The sequence below is a fragment of the Trachurus trachurus genome (genome assembly GCF_905171665.1).
Source record: "Trachurus trachurus genome assembly, chromosome: 24".
Taxonomy (NCBI): Eukaryota; Metazoa; Chordata; class Actinopteri; order Carangiformes; family Carangidae; genus Trachurus; species Trachurus trachurus.
In genome coordinates this window covers 4,987,639-5,004,287 of record NC_139910.1, presented here as the reverse complement: position 1 = coordinate 5,004,287, position 16,649 = coordinate 4,987,639, and the positions used below count along the sequence as shown (strand labels likewise).

Below are 16,649 nucleotides of genomic sequence, written 5' to 3'. Positions count from 1 at the left end.
TTTTTTTTTGGTTAATTTTATTGTACAATGAAAAAACATGTGAAATTAAATTTTCAGATGTCTTACATGTTTTTGAAGCCAAAATTAAAACGGATAAATCACTGTTTTTCTTGAGAGACTCTCTTTCACAGAAATGCTTTTTTCTCAGCTTTCTAGAAAAAAAAGTGGTCTTTTTGGTGCAACCAGGCTCTATTCAACTTTAGATAAATCAAGAATGGAACAATGTACAAACAAATGTTTTTTTCCCTAATTAAATAGAGAGTCTCCTCTTTCCTTTGAGCTGTTTGGTGTTTTCGGAGTCATAGTACAAAATATTCTCTGGGTCTTTACTCAAAATGCCCCAAAACGCTGGCACATGGCACTGACCATTTTATAAAAGGGCTGGCACTCAATGAATTAATATGCAGTGTCCTAATCAAATAAATAAATAAAAAATACATAGTGTATGAAAATAATCTTGTGAAATGTCAATCTAAATCAATATTTCCCCATGTTAATACAAATGTAACCCTGGCTTTGATAACATTATCAGGTTCAATAAGACGTCCAGATCGGTTTTTGAGGAGCTGCTCTGTTTCATCATAAAGGACTAATTCACTTCTTCTTGTGAAGCTCTGCAGAGGTTCATGAGCTTCAGACTGGGAGCTTCACACCATCTGTGTTTCCACTGCTTCAGCAAAGCCAGCTTGAGAGAAATGAACTGAAACTAAAAAAACCAGCGGTGAGAACCAACACGGGGCCTTTTCCATCGGCGTTGTTTTAGTAGGTTACTGGTGCTGGTGTCGTCTTACATAACCGGATCGGATCCTCTCTCTCTGCTGCAGTATTTATTGCAGCCTCCGTGTGAAGCCAAAGCTTCAAAAAAGTTGTGGATGGAAAAGTGCGGCGTGCACCGACAGAAGATGAGGAGATGATTGTGGTCGGAGGAGCGGCTGAGTCATCATCATCGTCGGCGTCGATGTACACACACACACACACACACACACACACACACACATGAACGTGCACAGTATTTTCAACATGACCCATATCGGGACTTTATGATCTGAGCAGGACAACAGCTCATTTATCAACGTCGTCCCAAACCGACCGACCTAAACCACCGAGTCACCGCGTCAGACAGGAGGAACCGACACTGATGGTTGATGGGAAGTGAGAAAACGACGGTTTGTTGGTCAGATAGTATCATCATCATCATCTTCATCCCCATCATGCTACCTCCACTTTAGCTCCTGAACAATGGACAAAAACTAATCACCATAGTTTTAATGATCTATTATAAGAAGTATTTATCTAAGTGATGCACTGATCAGAGTTTTATTCTAGTTTGGACTCACATCACGGCCACTATGGGAGGTTTTGGGGCTGATGCCAATACAATATTGATATTAGGGAGTACAGAAATTCTGATTAATGTTTAGTTGGCCGATATTCCTCGTGTTACATAATCACACTTTTTTTTTTGCAATAGTTCTTCGAACAAATCTGCATTGGAGAAACTTTGATTATTGATGAAATGTCATTGTTGCGGCGCTGCAGTAAAACTCTGAAAATGAAAATAAGTGAATGAATAATGACACACTTTGTTTTTCACAGTCTAGAAATGAGATAAAACCATTTGTTTCTAAATGACAGTTTGCAGTTCGGTTCTTATCGATCGACAAATGCCATCCTGATGTGACGGAGAAAGGTTCAGATCGTCTGATTAAAGGGATAGTTCAACATTTTGGCAAATTGGCTCATTGCCATAATCCCTACAGTCATAGCAGTAGGTTTGTTACCTTTATTTGTCGGTGCAAGCTATTTTTAGAATGGTGGAGCAGAGCCGTGAGCTACTCAGAGCTACGCTATGGAGGCTAATAGGATTTCTTGGTTTCCCTCATCAAACTCATCAAATACACAATCCAACAACTCCACAACGCTCTGGTGGACAAGTTGTGACCTGCACATTCACCACACTATGAGATAATAACAGAACGTTACCAGACAGAGTTGTTTTAGAGGTAAATGCAGAGACTGCTTGATGAAAAACTGTCCCTGAAGGCAACGCGCATCAGTGGTTTTGCACAAATTTACCTCTAAAACAACTCTGTCTGGTAACGTTGTGTTATTATCTCATAGCGTGGTGAATGTGCAGGTCACAACTTGTCCACCAGAGCGTTGTGGAGTTGTTGGATTGTGTATTTGATGAGTTTGATGAGGGAAACCAAGAAATCCCATGAGCCTCCGTAGCGTAGCTCTGAGCAGCTCACGGCTCTGCTCCGCCATTCTAAAAATAGCTTGCACCGGCAATTAAAGGTAACGAACCTACTGCTATGACTATAGGGATTATGGCAATGGGCCAACTTGCCAAAATGTTGAACTATCCCTTTAACCCTAAAGCTCTTCACAAGGACTTGTGGCACACACACACACAAACATGTGTGGTCCCACTCACACAGACTCTGAGGCTCTGTGTGAGTCACCGCCTGTTGCTAAGAGACAAATAGGTTGAAAGGATTTGGAAAGTCTTCTAATGACACGCTGTGTGTGAGCGTGTGTGTGCGAGCGTGTGTGTGTGTATGGCTGAGAGCGATCATAATAAATGTGACTGTCATTGGCCGTGTAATCACACGGGTGACAAGATTAGCTGGCAGGGAGGAGACATGCAAAGTTAAAGAGCTCTCTAATTAGTAGCATGTTTAATTAACAAACAGAGGGGGAGGAGGAGGAGGAGGAGGAGAGGGAAGGATGGGGGGTGAGAATAGAAGAGGAGGTGAGGAAAGGAAACAAGGAGAGGAGGAAACACAGGATCGGTCTCTCACTTGTGGAAGCGCCCTCCTCGGTCCTCGTTGTCGGCGTACAGGAACATCTTTAAGGCGTAGTTCTCGATGTGAGCGTTACCGACGACCTCCTGAGTGATGGACTCGTTGTCGCTCAGATCCTTCTTCATCTGGGAAACACACACACACACACACACACACACACACACACACACACACACACACACACACACACACACACACACACACACACACACACACACACACACACACACACACACACACACACACACACACACACACACACACACACACACAAAGTAAGTCATGAACGATTCATCCATCCACCTGTAAAGGGTTTCTCTGAGAAATAGTCCTTTTATTGTGAAAACTCAACAGTTTCTGCAGTGCTGACACTTTATCATATTATTTATTGTATCTTTTCACACTGAGCTTCTTAACTGTTCAGACGTCTGACTTTTATCAAACTGAGCAGTTTTCAGTGGCGACTGTTTAATCTCATCATGAATCTGCTGCTTCAAAGAAAACTGAAAACTTTTGATTTGTCACATTTGGAAAAGTTCTCCTTCATGTAAAACCATGTTGGTTTTAATTATAAGCTTTAAATAGTCTCCATTTGCTTTCACATCTAAAACCCCTCCTTCCTCCTTCCTCCTTCCTCCCCCTCTCTCTCTCTCTCCATCAGTGTCCAGCGGAGCTTCAGGTTTCTCATAAAACACTCACTAAAGCAAACACTCTGGTTCTTTCCAACAGGTGGACCCTGACCTGACTGAATAGATACACTGTTCACTGACTTAATCAATTTGTGTGTGTGTGTGAAGCAGAGGAATGTAAAAGCACCGGGCTGAGTGGAGAGCGTGGTTGGGTATAACAGAGACTCTAATGCACCGACACTTAAGGTCCAGCTCAGTCTGAACTCAACTGTACAAATTATATCGACTTTTAAAAAAGGTAAAAACAGCAGAGAAAAGTTTCTTTAACTTCATCTCAGCACGTTGGAAAAGATTTCAGTTGCTATGCAGAGAGAAACCAGGAAAACAGGATTTATCTCCTATCTGATTGCATTGTAATAACGTTAGCTAGCACCTGCTAGCATGACTCAACACAAATTTACCTCTGATATAAACCAGATACAGGTCCCACCACCATTGTTACTTGTTTTCCAGATCTGATCCTTGGACCCTGAAGCGGTTCTGACGTCACATGTGACTTATTATTATCCGACTATCTGTTCCACCTTGTGGTTCCTGGCTAGCTGCTAGACCGTTAAAACTGGAACTTGAAAGGGATAGTTCAACATTTTGGCAAATTCGACTATTGACATAATCCCTATAGTCTTAGGGGTAGGTTTGTTACCTTTAACTGTCGGTGTAAGCTGTTTTGAGACCGGCTTTCCCTAAAAACTCATCAAATACACAATCCAACGACTCCAAAACGCTCTGGTGGACAAGTTGTGACCTGCACATTCACCACGCTATGAGATAATAACAGGTAAATGCAAAGCCACCAATGTGCGTTCCTGTTGGGGCAGTTGTTTTTCGGCAAGGAGTCTCTTTTCAGCAAAACACTGGCTTTGCATTTGCCTCTAAAACAACTCGTTATATAACGTTCTGTTATTATCTATAGCGTGGTGAATGTGCAGGTCACAACTTGTCCACCAGAGCGTTGTGGAGTTGTTGGATTGTGTATTTGATGAGTTTGATGAGGGAAACCAAGAAATCCCATGAGCCTCCGTAGCGTAGCTCTGAGCAGCTCACGGCTCTGCTCCACCGTTCTAAAAACAGCTTGCACTGACAATTAAAGGTAACGAACCTACTGCTATGACTATAGGTATTATGACAATGGGCCAATTAGCCAAAATGTTGAAATATCCCTTTAAAACTGATCCTAATGCAGCAGCTTTTAATGATGGAGTTCATACAATTACAAAACGTGGGAATAAATGAATATAAATGAAAGTAAAAAAAAAAAAAAGAAATTACTATGTCATCTATGTAGCGTATGTAATTGATGTGTTTCGGGGAGTCCAGCAGCGCGAGCAGGTGTTACGGACTAATAGGCAGCATGAATCACAGTCACTGGCTGCTATTCATCATCACCGTCTGCCGAGATGAAGATGGGCCGAGATCTCATCCATCATCTCCATCAGGCTAAAATAAACCCAGTGAAAGGCGATTAACGGACACGTAAACACGTGAAGGTGACGATGACGGCCACTGTCACTCTTCATCCCCCTCTGATTCACAACCTCCTCCGGCCGCTCCGTGTATTTTTAGGTGCCTATAACTTCAGTGCAGCTAAATTTAGCCGCGGCTGCAGATTTCCCACCCTGGCCTGCACCATATGAAACTCATTTTTTTTTTAAACAAGTGATTTTCCACCAGTTCCCCTGTGAGAGCGAGCGAAAGCCTCGCTGGAGAGTTGAGCCGGCGACGACGGTGGAAAAAAGAATTAATGAGTCCAGCATGTATCGTAGGTACGCGCCAGGTCATCAGGGGGAGAGAGAGAGTGTGTGGTTTGAGTACCGACTCGCCCGCTCGCTCTGCAGAAATGAGTCACAACTACCGGCAACAGTTCATGAAGAAGTGGAACATACAACAGAGACTAAAAAAAGAAAAAGCTTGGGGGTATCCCCGTGTTTTCAGAGAGAAGAAAAAGGCTTTTCAGAGGAGCAAATGTTTTACAGCCACACACTCATACACAACCGACCAGGATAAATAAATCTCCGCTCCGCTGTGTGGACAGCCTGATTATGAAAAATCTGAATTTAATGTGTTGAACCTTTTCTGATTTAAACCACCTGATCCATTTTATTCCTGTTTTCAAACAGATTTATTTGTTCAAGAACAAATAAAAAGTTATGAAAACAAATTATAGTAAAGTCAACGACCAGAATGATGATGAATCCAATGTGTGTCCCAAAGGTGAGTGGACCGGTTCCTCCAGCCTGCATGGAGTCAACATGTGCTCCTTTTATTTGCAGTATCTGGATTTATTTATATAGCTCTTTACTTAAAGGGATAGTTCACCCAAAATTGAAATTTACTCACCCTCATGTCGACTAAGGGCTGGAAGAAGTATCAGAGTCCTCCGTGGCATCTCTGAGTTACAGGGGGTCTCGGCGTAGCAGTGCATGTCCATATAACGGTTGCAAATGGATACCAACTGTCTTCGTAACAAAAAGACACACCAAAAAACATCCAAATACCTCCATGCTGCTCGTATGTAATGTCCCTCTGGTATTGAAGCCCCGACATGAGAAATTGGTATTTGGATGTTTCTTGGTGTGTCTTTTTGGACGAAGAAAGTTGGTATCCATTGACAACCATTATATGGACAAATACTGCTGAGCGGACCCCCCCGTAACTCAGAGAAGGGACGGAGGACTCTGAAAATTTTCACAGCTCTTAGTCGACATGAGTGTGTGTAGATAATGAAATTTGAATTTTGGGTGAACTATCCCTTTAACAGTGATGGTAAACAAACAGAGTTCATAATCATGATTATATTATATTATATTACTACATGCCAGTATTGTCCGACGCCCCATTGGCAACACACCCGGGCCTCATGTGCAGCCGGTCCAAGTTGTGGGCCCACACCCAGTCCTCCAGGATAAGCACAACCAGGCGGCGTGGCTGTGAGCCATCAGGCGTTTCCCCCCCTCCCAGGCCTTAAAGGGGGCCCCCGGACCCCTCCATCTGGATGAGGCACACATGCGTCTGAAATTGCATCGCCGTAAGGTTTCTGGAATTACTCCTGATGTGTGTGGTGACATCACCGGGCGCTGCCGCCCCCAGAGAGGGACACACCAGGGATTTACCGTCCGATTCCCTCCAGGTGTGGACATGAGATCCAGGTAGATGACACAGAGACAGACAGAGACCGTGGATACAAGACGTGAAGACATGTTTCTGTCTGCGAGGGGAAGAACGAGCTCCAACGACTTCATGCTGAGATGATTCAGGACCAGGGAGGAGACCGGGGGGCCAGACTCTGAGTTACATGGTCTGGGGACTCTGATCTTTACACACTCTCTGATCGGCTGCTCCGTGTTCAAACGGTACGACGACGATGACGACGAAGGCGGCCGGCCTTTCCATCCTTCTTCCTTCTCCTGCAGCAGCTTTCAAGGGATAGTTCACCCAAAATTCAAATTTCACTCATTATCTAACTCACCCTCATGTCGACTAAGGGCTGGGAGAAGTTTCAGAGTCCTCCGTGCCTTCTCTGAGTTACAGGGGGCTACGCACAGCAGTATTAAATCGCATTTTAGACTTTGCTGCTCTTATTCACTGACATAAGTTTGTAACGGGTTGTGCAATATTGTTGTTATTGTGTATTTTTGTGCATGATGCGTGTTTGTGGTTTTGTGTTGTCTTCCGCTGCTGGTAACATTGTAATTTCCTGCAAAGTTAACTTAAGTTAAAGTATCTTTAACTTAACTTTAACTATTTGTCCATATAATGGTTGTGAATGGTGCTCACTTTTCTTTGTCCAAAAAGACACACCAAAAAACATCCAAATACCTCCATACTGCTCGTCTGTAATGTCTGCCTTGTATTGAAGCCCTGACATGAGAAATTGTTCCGAAAAAAATTAAATAAGTCTATGTTTTAAGCTTGTTTGTAGCGGAAGCTCCCAGTGTCTCGGTTCACTGCTCTTCCTGTGTCAGTGCAAATCACCGGCGGAACAATTTCTCATGTTGGGGCTTCAATACAAGAGGGACATTACAGACGAGCACTATGGAGGTATTTGGATGTTTTTTGGTGTGTCTTTTTGGACGAAGAAAAGTGAGCACCATTCACAACCATTATATGGACAAATACTGCTGCGCAGACCCCCCCCGTAACTCCAAGAAGGCACGGATAACACTGAAACTTCTCCCAGCCCTTAGTCGACATGAGGGTGAGTAGATAATGAGTGAAATTTTGAATTTTGGGTGAACTATCCCTTTAAACACTTTGGCTTCCGGATGGAGTCGAACAACACGATCACACGAAACCAGTTGTTTTCCAGTCAGTCGAACCCGGTCCTTGTTCCGCTTGTTGACTTGACCCAGATCCAGTGAGGTGGAGGAAAGTGGACACATGGAAGCAACTGTGAGTCACCGGGACAGACTGACTCACCGCTCTGATGCTTTGAATATTTTACCGACCATAGACTAAATATTAGAAACACCTCCGGGCACAAACACAACTGTGTCAACAAACTTGTTATTATCAACAGTAGTGAATTAATACTGGTCTGAATATAATAAACAGACAAACACATGTTCTTTAGAGTGATAACAACATTTGTAACAGTTAACAAGACACCAACACACACACACACTCTCACTTCAAAGCAGCGGATGTGAGTCCTGTTGTGAGAGTGTGTGTGTGTGTGTGACAGTAATGAAGATCCCTGAAGCCTCTATAAACCCTCAAGTGTGTGTGTGTGTGTGTGTGTGTGTGTGTGTGTGTGTGTGTGTGTGTGTGTTTTCATCTCTGTCCACTGTGTCTTATAATTGGCTCAAAGCGTCAATTAAGTCGGACCAGCATCGCTCCATCAAGACCACGTCTCCTCTTTGTTTTCTGGAGGTGTGTCTCTCGGCAACCGAAGACGTCCTCTCCTCTCACCCGTCAGTCTGCAGTCACGTCCACTTGTTGCTCCTCTTGGTATGAATTTTAAAGGGATAGTTCACCCAAAATTCAAATTTCTCATCATCACTCATTATCTACTCACCCTCATGTCGACTAAGAGCTGTGAGAATTTTCAGAGTCCTCCGTTCCTTCTCTGAGTTACGGGGGGGGGGTCCGCGCAGCAGTATTTGTCCATATAATGGTTGTCAATGGATACCAACTTTCTTCGTCCAAAAAGACACACCAAAAAACATCCAAATACCTCCATACTGCTCGTCTGTAATGTCCCTCTTGTCTCTCGTGATTTGCACTGACCGGCGGAACAGTTTCTCATGTTGGGGCTTCAATACAAGAGGGACATTACAGACGAGCAGTATGGAGGTATTTGGATGTTTTTTGGTGTGTCTTTTTGGACGAAGAAAGTTTGATATCCATTGACAACCATTATATGGACAAATACTGCTGCGCGGACCCCCCCGTAACTCAGAGAAGGGACGGAGGACTCTGAAACTTCTCACAGCTCTTAGTCGACATGAGGGTGAGTAGATAATGAGTGAAATTTGAATTTTGGGTGAACTATCCCTTTAACATTTTTTACGACGACTCATTTGTTTGGACCCCCGTCGGGGGCAGCCAGCCCGTCCTCCTCCTCTCATCTCATCTCACTTCCTCCCTCCTCCTCATTACAGCCCTATGAAATCTAATGAGCGAAGCCCCCGCTGACGGTCCAGAGAGCAGCCCGGTCGGAGCGAGGCCCTGTCCGCCGCCGCCTCGTCCCCGGTCTCACCAGACTAAATGAAGATATGCTTGTGAGGTCGGAGAACGAATGGAAACAAATTGAAGCACTTCTGTCATTTGTAACTAATGAAACAGATGTGTAATATGCCTGATGTGATCTTCATGTTTCCATCAATCCACTATCCACTATGTAAAGTGGGCTCATGATTGTAGAAAAGTAGATCCAGACATCCCAGCTCGTCCTGGAGGTGTTCCCAGGTCCGATGGGATATGATGGGGTCTCCATACCTGGAGAACCTCCTAAAGGTGCATTCACACCGGACCTTTTACAACGAGGAGTTTCTCCAGCGGCAGAGCAAAAAATTCCACGACAATAAAAAAGTCTCATATTAATGTGGATGAATCTCCGCTACCCACACTTGTTAATGGGCCACAGAAAATATATCGTTTTGTCTCTATCGTTATTTTGTTATTATTAGTGGTGGTGGAAATGCTGGTCAAGCCGACCAGCATTTCCTTACTTTCGGTTTCGTGGCGAGTCATGAGAATAACGCAGCAGAATCGCCGTTTATGGTCGGAACTACGACGGTATGTGATCGTCTTCCAACCTCTGACTTTAATTCGTGATAAATGAAAACATGAGTCTGTCTTGCGCCAGTCAAAGAATTTCACGTGAAGGTAAAAGGACTTCATTGATGAAAAAAAACAAAACAATCATGAAGATAGAAAAGTACAACATTGAGGAAACACTCGAATCCACAAACGGTCACTAATCAGATGATGGTCAGAACAGAGATCATTTAATAAATCAAGACCTTTCCTGTTCGGGCCTGATAGTGATTCATTCATTCATTGGCCGGACCAATAACTGACTGGAGTTCATCCCAAAAGACGGGAAATGTCAGAACTCATAAGTTTCCAGGAAGCCTAAGAAAACCTTCTTCAGTCCTACCTGTTGACAACGACACACTGAGAACAGCTGAAGGTTTATGGTCATTTTGTCTTAAATGGAAACAGCCCATCATCTCTGGGTTCTGTTGCATGAAATAAGGTTGTTATTCAGACTTCTCTTCTGGCCTGACTGTAGATCATCCAACCTCTAGGTGGAGCTGGGTGCACCGTTTCAAACCACTGAGCCAGGTGGTAGTAACCACGGTGCAGCGAACAGGAAACCTCAAACCTCTGAGAAGACCCGCTGCGACCGGTCCAGCCGCTGACAAACAACAGGCAAATGTCAAGCCTTTTAGTGTGTGTGTTAGTGTTACAGCGTCTCCACAGAGAAGAGCCATTCATGCATGTGGTGCTGTGGTAAGAGGTGACATTAAAGCAGCCAGCAGCTCCGGCCTGTCAGCGGAATAAGACTTTCACCTCTGCTACTCATGTCTCTACTTGCCACATTCATGTCAGAAATTGTATTGTTTGTTATCTGAGTGTTTTTACATCAGAATCAATGTGTTTTCTCTTCCTGTAAAGCGATATATTGAATTTTTACGTCTCTACCCTGAAATATAAATCCACAGGTGCATGTGAAGGTGAGAGAGAGAGAAATCCTCCACAGCAGACAATCCCACAGGTGATGGTGACCAGGGGCAACGGATCAAACACCTCACAGATCAGATTTTTGGAAAGAACAAACAATTTAGTTTGTTGTAACACGATTGGCTACCGTAGGCTCCTTGGTTTCTTTCTGCCACATTGTCTGAAACTGTGTGAGTATCCGGTGATGTCCTCAGTGATATGGAGCCAGCAGCTCCAGCTGATGTCGGTGGGTGTGATCGTGTTGCTATCGCCACCTTAAAAAAACCCAATCTCCAGTCGCCTTAGGTCACTTCAGGCTAGGCTGTAAATCAGTGAGCAGCAGGATGACGGTGGATGAAGGTGAAGTTGTGCCAGAAACCTCCATTCTGCTTCAACACATGTGTGAAATGTGGCCCGTAATCTCCTTCTCAGCACTGAAGTACGGCCAGACATGTGTTTCTACAGAACATTATGATGTCACAGGGAAGTTGACCATTGACCTTTTGGATATAAAATGATCAAGTCATTATTATCTGACCTCTTTTATCTATTTAGTGTGAATTTTATCGCAATTTCTTCAATTTTTTTCACAGATTCACAGCCAAAAGTTGTGGCTTTGAGGACACAGTGACCTCTGACCTCTGGCGTTGTATAACTGCCATATAAAATATACAACCTTTGAAGCAGCCTCCCCTCCCCCTCCCACCCCCCACCTGTAAACCACTCTGGGATCCCACACAGGGAGACCCAGTCTGAAGTGGGTCAGTCCTGGGTTTAAAGATCCCATATTATACTCTTTTTACTCAATTTCACTCAGCTGTCAGACATCCAACTAAACTGTATTCGATATATATTGCCCCAAACTGATCCGTGGTCCTGAATGCCGGCTGTCTAAAAGTCGCTCAAATGAACCTTACTGAGAACAAGCTGTTTCTGTGCCTGCACCTTTAAGTAACATAGTTACTGTACACGGCAAAGATTATTACCACTTTATGACTTAAAATTGGTCGGTATTTCATCAATTTAGCTCAGGAGTTTCTTGCTGTGCACTGCAGCCGTAGAAATAGACGTGGTAGGCGTTTTATCGCGCTGAGGGGCCGGCCTCACTCCCGTCGTGACATCACAACAGGAGCTGAGTCTGAACAGCCTGTTTTAGCACCGTTTTACCAGTCGCTGGGCTGCAGAGTCGATGCAGGACCTGTTTGCTTTCCTCATTCTAGGAGTTGGTAGGCTCAGGGAGGATCAGTTTATGTATGTAGAGACCAGAAAAAACAGTTTTTCATAATATGGGACCTTTAACTCACCGACTCCAGCTGGTCCATGAGCTTCACCAGGAACTTCCTGCAGTCTGGTGATTTACTGTCCAGCTTCATGCCCGACTGCATCGCATAGAGCCGACCTGCAGGGGGAGGGAGGGGGAGGGAGGGGGGAGAGATGAGAAGTGACGAGGATTAGACATCTTTTTTACTGCTCAGTGAAGTCTGCTCCTCCTTGTGTGGACGAGTCGTCGTACAACAACTGATCTAAACACACACTCACTCACACACGGACACGCTTCGCTGTACAGAGAGGATCCAAGTCCCACAATCCCTCATCTGTCAATTAGTCCTGAGGAAGCAGCAGAGGGAAGTCTGACTGACTGACTGACTGACTAACACCTTGTCTTACACAGACAAAATGTTCAGAGAAACGCTGAGGCTGCAGGACTCTCCTCTCATGTCCTGGTTTTACTGCGACAAGACAAGATGAAGTTTTACACCTCCACAAAAGAGTTCAACAACTCATTTTCATATCCATCCATGCACACACACACACAAACACATACACTCAGCTTCCTGCTCTACTATAAATTATCAATGGCTCCTTGTGATGGAATAAAAAACTTTCACCAGTCTTAAAGGAGAATTCCGGTCATTTTTGACCCCTAAATCGTTGTCCTGATGGTCACCCAGTGTTGGGGGGAGCGAAAAAACGCGACTAAAATTGATGCAGGCAAACCAGAGTTACACCATGGCTACCCAGTGCTAGGGATAGTAACAACGCTAACCTATAGGGGCAATTTTTTCGACCACAACAAAGACTCAAAAAACAATCAAATATCTCTGGTACATGACTGGAATCCCTAGAGACACCACTGAACTCATATAGTGTAGAGTATAAACAAGTATAAACTTTGTGTTTTTGCATGTAGTCATCACCTCAGACAGCCGAACTCTGAAACATCCTGGAAAGACATTACTATCCCATCACAGAGCGCCTGCTCTCCCCGCCACAGAAACAAACACTTTTTCCTTGTAGTGATGATTTCTTTACAAAAATAAACTGTCGGAGATATTATGGACATTACCACTGCTCTGCTCCACCGTTTATTTTTGTAAAGAAATCATCACAACAAGGAAAAAGTGTTTGTTTCTGTGGCGGGGAGAGCAGGCGCTCTGTGATGGGATAGTAATGTCTTTCCAGGATGTTTCAGAGTTCGGCTATCTGAGGTGAGTGACTACATGCAAAAACACAAAGTTTTTACTGTTTATACTGAACACTATATGAGTTCAGTGGTGTCTCTAAGGATTCCAGTCATGTACCATAGATATTTGATTGTTTTTTGAGTGTTTTTTGTGGTTGAAAGAATTGCCCCCATAGGTTAGCGTTGTCGCTATCCCTAGCGCCGGGTAGCCATGGTAACTCTGGTTTGCGTGCATCAATTTTAGTTGTGTTTTTTGCTCCAACCAACACTGGGTGACCATCAGGACAACAATTTAGGGGTCAAAAATGACCGGAATTCTCCTTTAAATCATCAGGTCCAGCCAACACACTTTTTGTCCTAACTCACACACACACACACCACATAGTAAAAGAAACACTCAAGGTAAGGTTGAAAACTGCACCACCAGGCAGTGAGCTCATCCAGAACAAGCAGATTGTTTGTAGATTATAAGTTGTTGGTGTTAAACGTCTTGACTCAGTGTTAATGTAAAGAGTAAGAAAGTTAAAGTTGTGCTGATGCAGCAGCCATCAACCATCTGCTGCAGCAGGAGGAGAAAATAAATGCACATAATAAATAAAAAACTTCCAGGCAGCGACGTCGTCTCGTCTGCACCCTGCTCCGTCCCATGGCGGAGTCTGTTACCTGGCAACAATCTCTGAGCGCCCTGCAGCCCCTCTGCTTCCACCCTCATGTTTGGTTGTTTGAGTCACAGCTCGGTGTCACTGTCCTGCTCAGCATCAGCGGGACAAAGTCTCATTTCACAGGACAGACCGGTGGGAAGTCTCCACCACCACTCAGTGTTTCTAAAAAAGCTCCACATGCAGGCGGGTAACCAGTCAGAGCAGAGAGACATAGAGCCAGTCAGTCAGTCAGTCAGTCAGTCAGTCAGTGACAAAGACGTCCTTTGTGCCATTACACCCATACAGTGCAACATTCACTTTGACTGTTCACAGACAATGAGCTGCGACACAGAAGAAGCTTTGAGTGCAGAGAGGAAGTGAGGCCACAGAAACACTACATCCATCCAGCCCCCTGCTGGACACCGACTCTACTGGGCCTCTATACAGATGTTTGGATTAAAGCGGACATATTGTGGAAATATCACTTTTTGAAGGCTCTTTATTTGCCTTCCGGGTCCCAAAATGTGAGAATTGACAAAATTATCAGTCCTTTTCAGGCTCCCCAGGTTGAAATCCACATGGTTTTACAAGCTGTCTGGCAATGATGTAACTAGTTTTCAAATTTGCATAAAACCACCCCTACCTGGTACCGGTAGAAGGGGTGGGGCGGGGCAACCAGTGGTTAATTTGTATTTAACTCATTGAGTGCCAGCCCTTTTATAAAATGGTCAGTGCCTTGTGCCAGCGTTTCAGTGCATTTTGAGTAATATTTCAAGACCCAGAGAATATTTTGTATTATGACTCTGAAAACACCAAATAGCTCAAGAAAAGAGGACACTCTCTATTTAATTAGGGAAACAAAACATTTGTTTGTACCTTGTTCCATTCTTGATTTATCTTAAGTTGAATAGAGCCTGGTTGCACCAAAAATACCACTTTTTTTCTAGAAAGCTTTACCAGCTGCAGAAAACTGCGTTTGACATATATATACGTCAATGGCACCCAAGCGTTGTATTTTGATTGACGTATATATACATCAATGGCACTCAATGAGTTAAAGAGACAGGCACTGAAACCAGCCGTTCTGAACAGGGCTGTTTGGAGAGGATGAAAAGAGTTGTGATGTTTGATCCTTGGGGTATTTTGACTGAAGCATGTCACAGATATGTCTTTAAGACACCTGGGAACTGTTTTTGGAAAGGGGGCAGAATATGTCTCCTTTAAAGCTCCCTACAGTTTAAAGTTAGATGTTTATATTAAAGCTGCTACATAGAGGCTAAAATCCGGAACTCCAAAAGCGTTTTAATAACTCAGAAAGTTCTCCAAACACTTCCTTGGCATAACGGTGAGTAGAAAATTGGTGAATTATCGATTTTGGGTGAAGTATCCCTTTAAAGCTCCATACGGTATACGGATAATATATATATATAAGTTAAATGTTTCTATCAAAGCTCAGAAACTGAACTTTAAAACCAGCAGTCTGAACTTCCTCTCACTTTGTGATGTCACAACAAAGGAGTCACCAAGCCCCGCCCACACTTGGACTCACCATCGTTCAACACTTGTAGAATTTGGTTTCTCCGAATGCTTTATTCTGAAATTTGCTCTGTTTTTATTGGATCACTCAGAAAACTTTACCCCAAAGTGCAGAGTGTCATGTAACGTCATCATTCATTAGAGGCTTTGGCCCTTTTTGTAGTTTTTTCTCCAAAACTTTCCCACATTGCTGCACAGAGCCCATGTTTGAGTATTTTGTACAGATTTGACACGAGTGTTTGAACCATATTTGTGGGATCATTGCACAAAATGTGACTTTATGTAAACATGAGCAACATCGGCCTGTTTCTCTCTACTCTATCAGTCTCCTGTTTCCTCTCTGGTATCTGTACATTTAAAACAAACCGGTTTCACATGCTGATCTAAACTGCACCACTTCCTCTACAATTCCTGAAACACGCTCAAATTCCAGCAAGAAGCACGAGCGCGATAAACGTTTCCAATCCGACCTGGACCCTGGACTTCCTACCATTATTTGTTTCGGGTGTGCCCGTCTGATGAATCACCCACAGCGAGAGGTGACACAAACACATACCTATTCACTAAATCACTGCTGCTGCCACTCCTTCAGCACCGTCACCTATAAGATACTATATAAGCCAGAGGAATGAGTCACTTTATATCACATGTCACTTCCTCGTCTTCTCGCCTCCTGATGAACGAGAGCAGACCATCCAACGTGATTGTTTTCAGTGAATAATGCTCGTGGTACAGTAGCAGGTGTGTTATTTACGTCCATTACAATGAAAAACAACAGCAGAAGTGTTTGTAACTGCTGGAAATGACCATGATAACCTCGCAGCCTGTTATTTACACAGATTACAGGGTCCTTTTCTGGCGCTTTTCACTCTGCTGCGCCTCTCCTCTGCCCATCATGCATATAATGAGGGTAAGAAAATGATTTTCACTGCCAGTGGTTTTTGCTGCTTCCTATTCCATTTTCAATCGTTCATCACAGTGAAACGATAAGCAGATGAAGGGGCTTTGTACTCTGGTGTTGGTAAGGAAGGATATCAGTCCTTGAACTTTCTACACAGGAGGTTCTACATCCTGCAATTCCAAAGAACACTTTGTAAGATTTTGCCAATTGGATTGATTTCAATCTGTAAGACGTGTCTAAATCCAATGGCTTTATCCAAAATTCAATATTGCCACATATATAACACTATCACCGGATTGACTATATCACTGTATTTTATGATTCAGGTTCGTATAATATACAATCTTAGGTATCATTTGATTTTACAAAGAAATGCCGCACATGGTGGAAAATATTTAATATCTTCTCTGAAAATGACCAGGCTGTGTAGGTGTAATCATTCAA

General features: G+C 43.6%; 1 protein-coding gene across 1 annotated transcript in view; it reads right to left on the bottom strand.

Annotated features, from left to right (window-relative positions):
- The window catches only part of vta1 (vesicle (multivesicular body) trafficking 1), an 81,056-nt gene that overhangs the window by 51,426 nt on the left and 12,981 nt on the right, over nucleotides 1-16,649 (bottom strand). The window contains exons 2-3 of the mRNA XM_084000903.1: nucleotides 11,968-12,062; nucleotides 2,805-2,932 (exon numbers count right to left, since the gene is read on the bottom strand). Coding sequence (XP_083857029.1) covers nucleotides 2,805-2,932; nucleotides 11,968-12,062 — 223 coding nt within the window. The remainder of the gene's footprint in view (nucleotides 1-2,804; nucleotides 2,933-11,967; nucleotides 12,063-16,649) is intronic.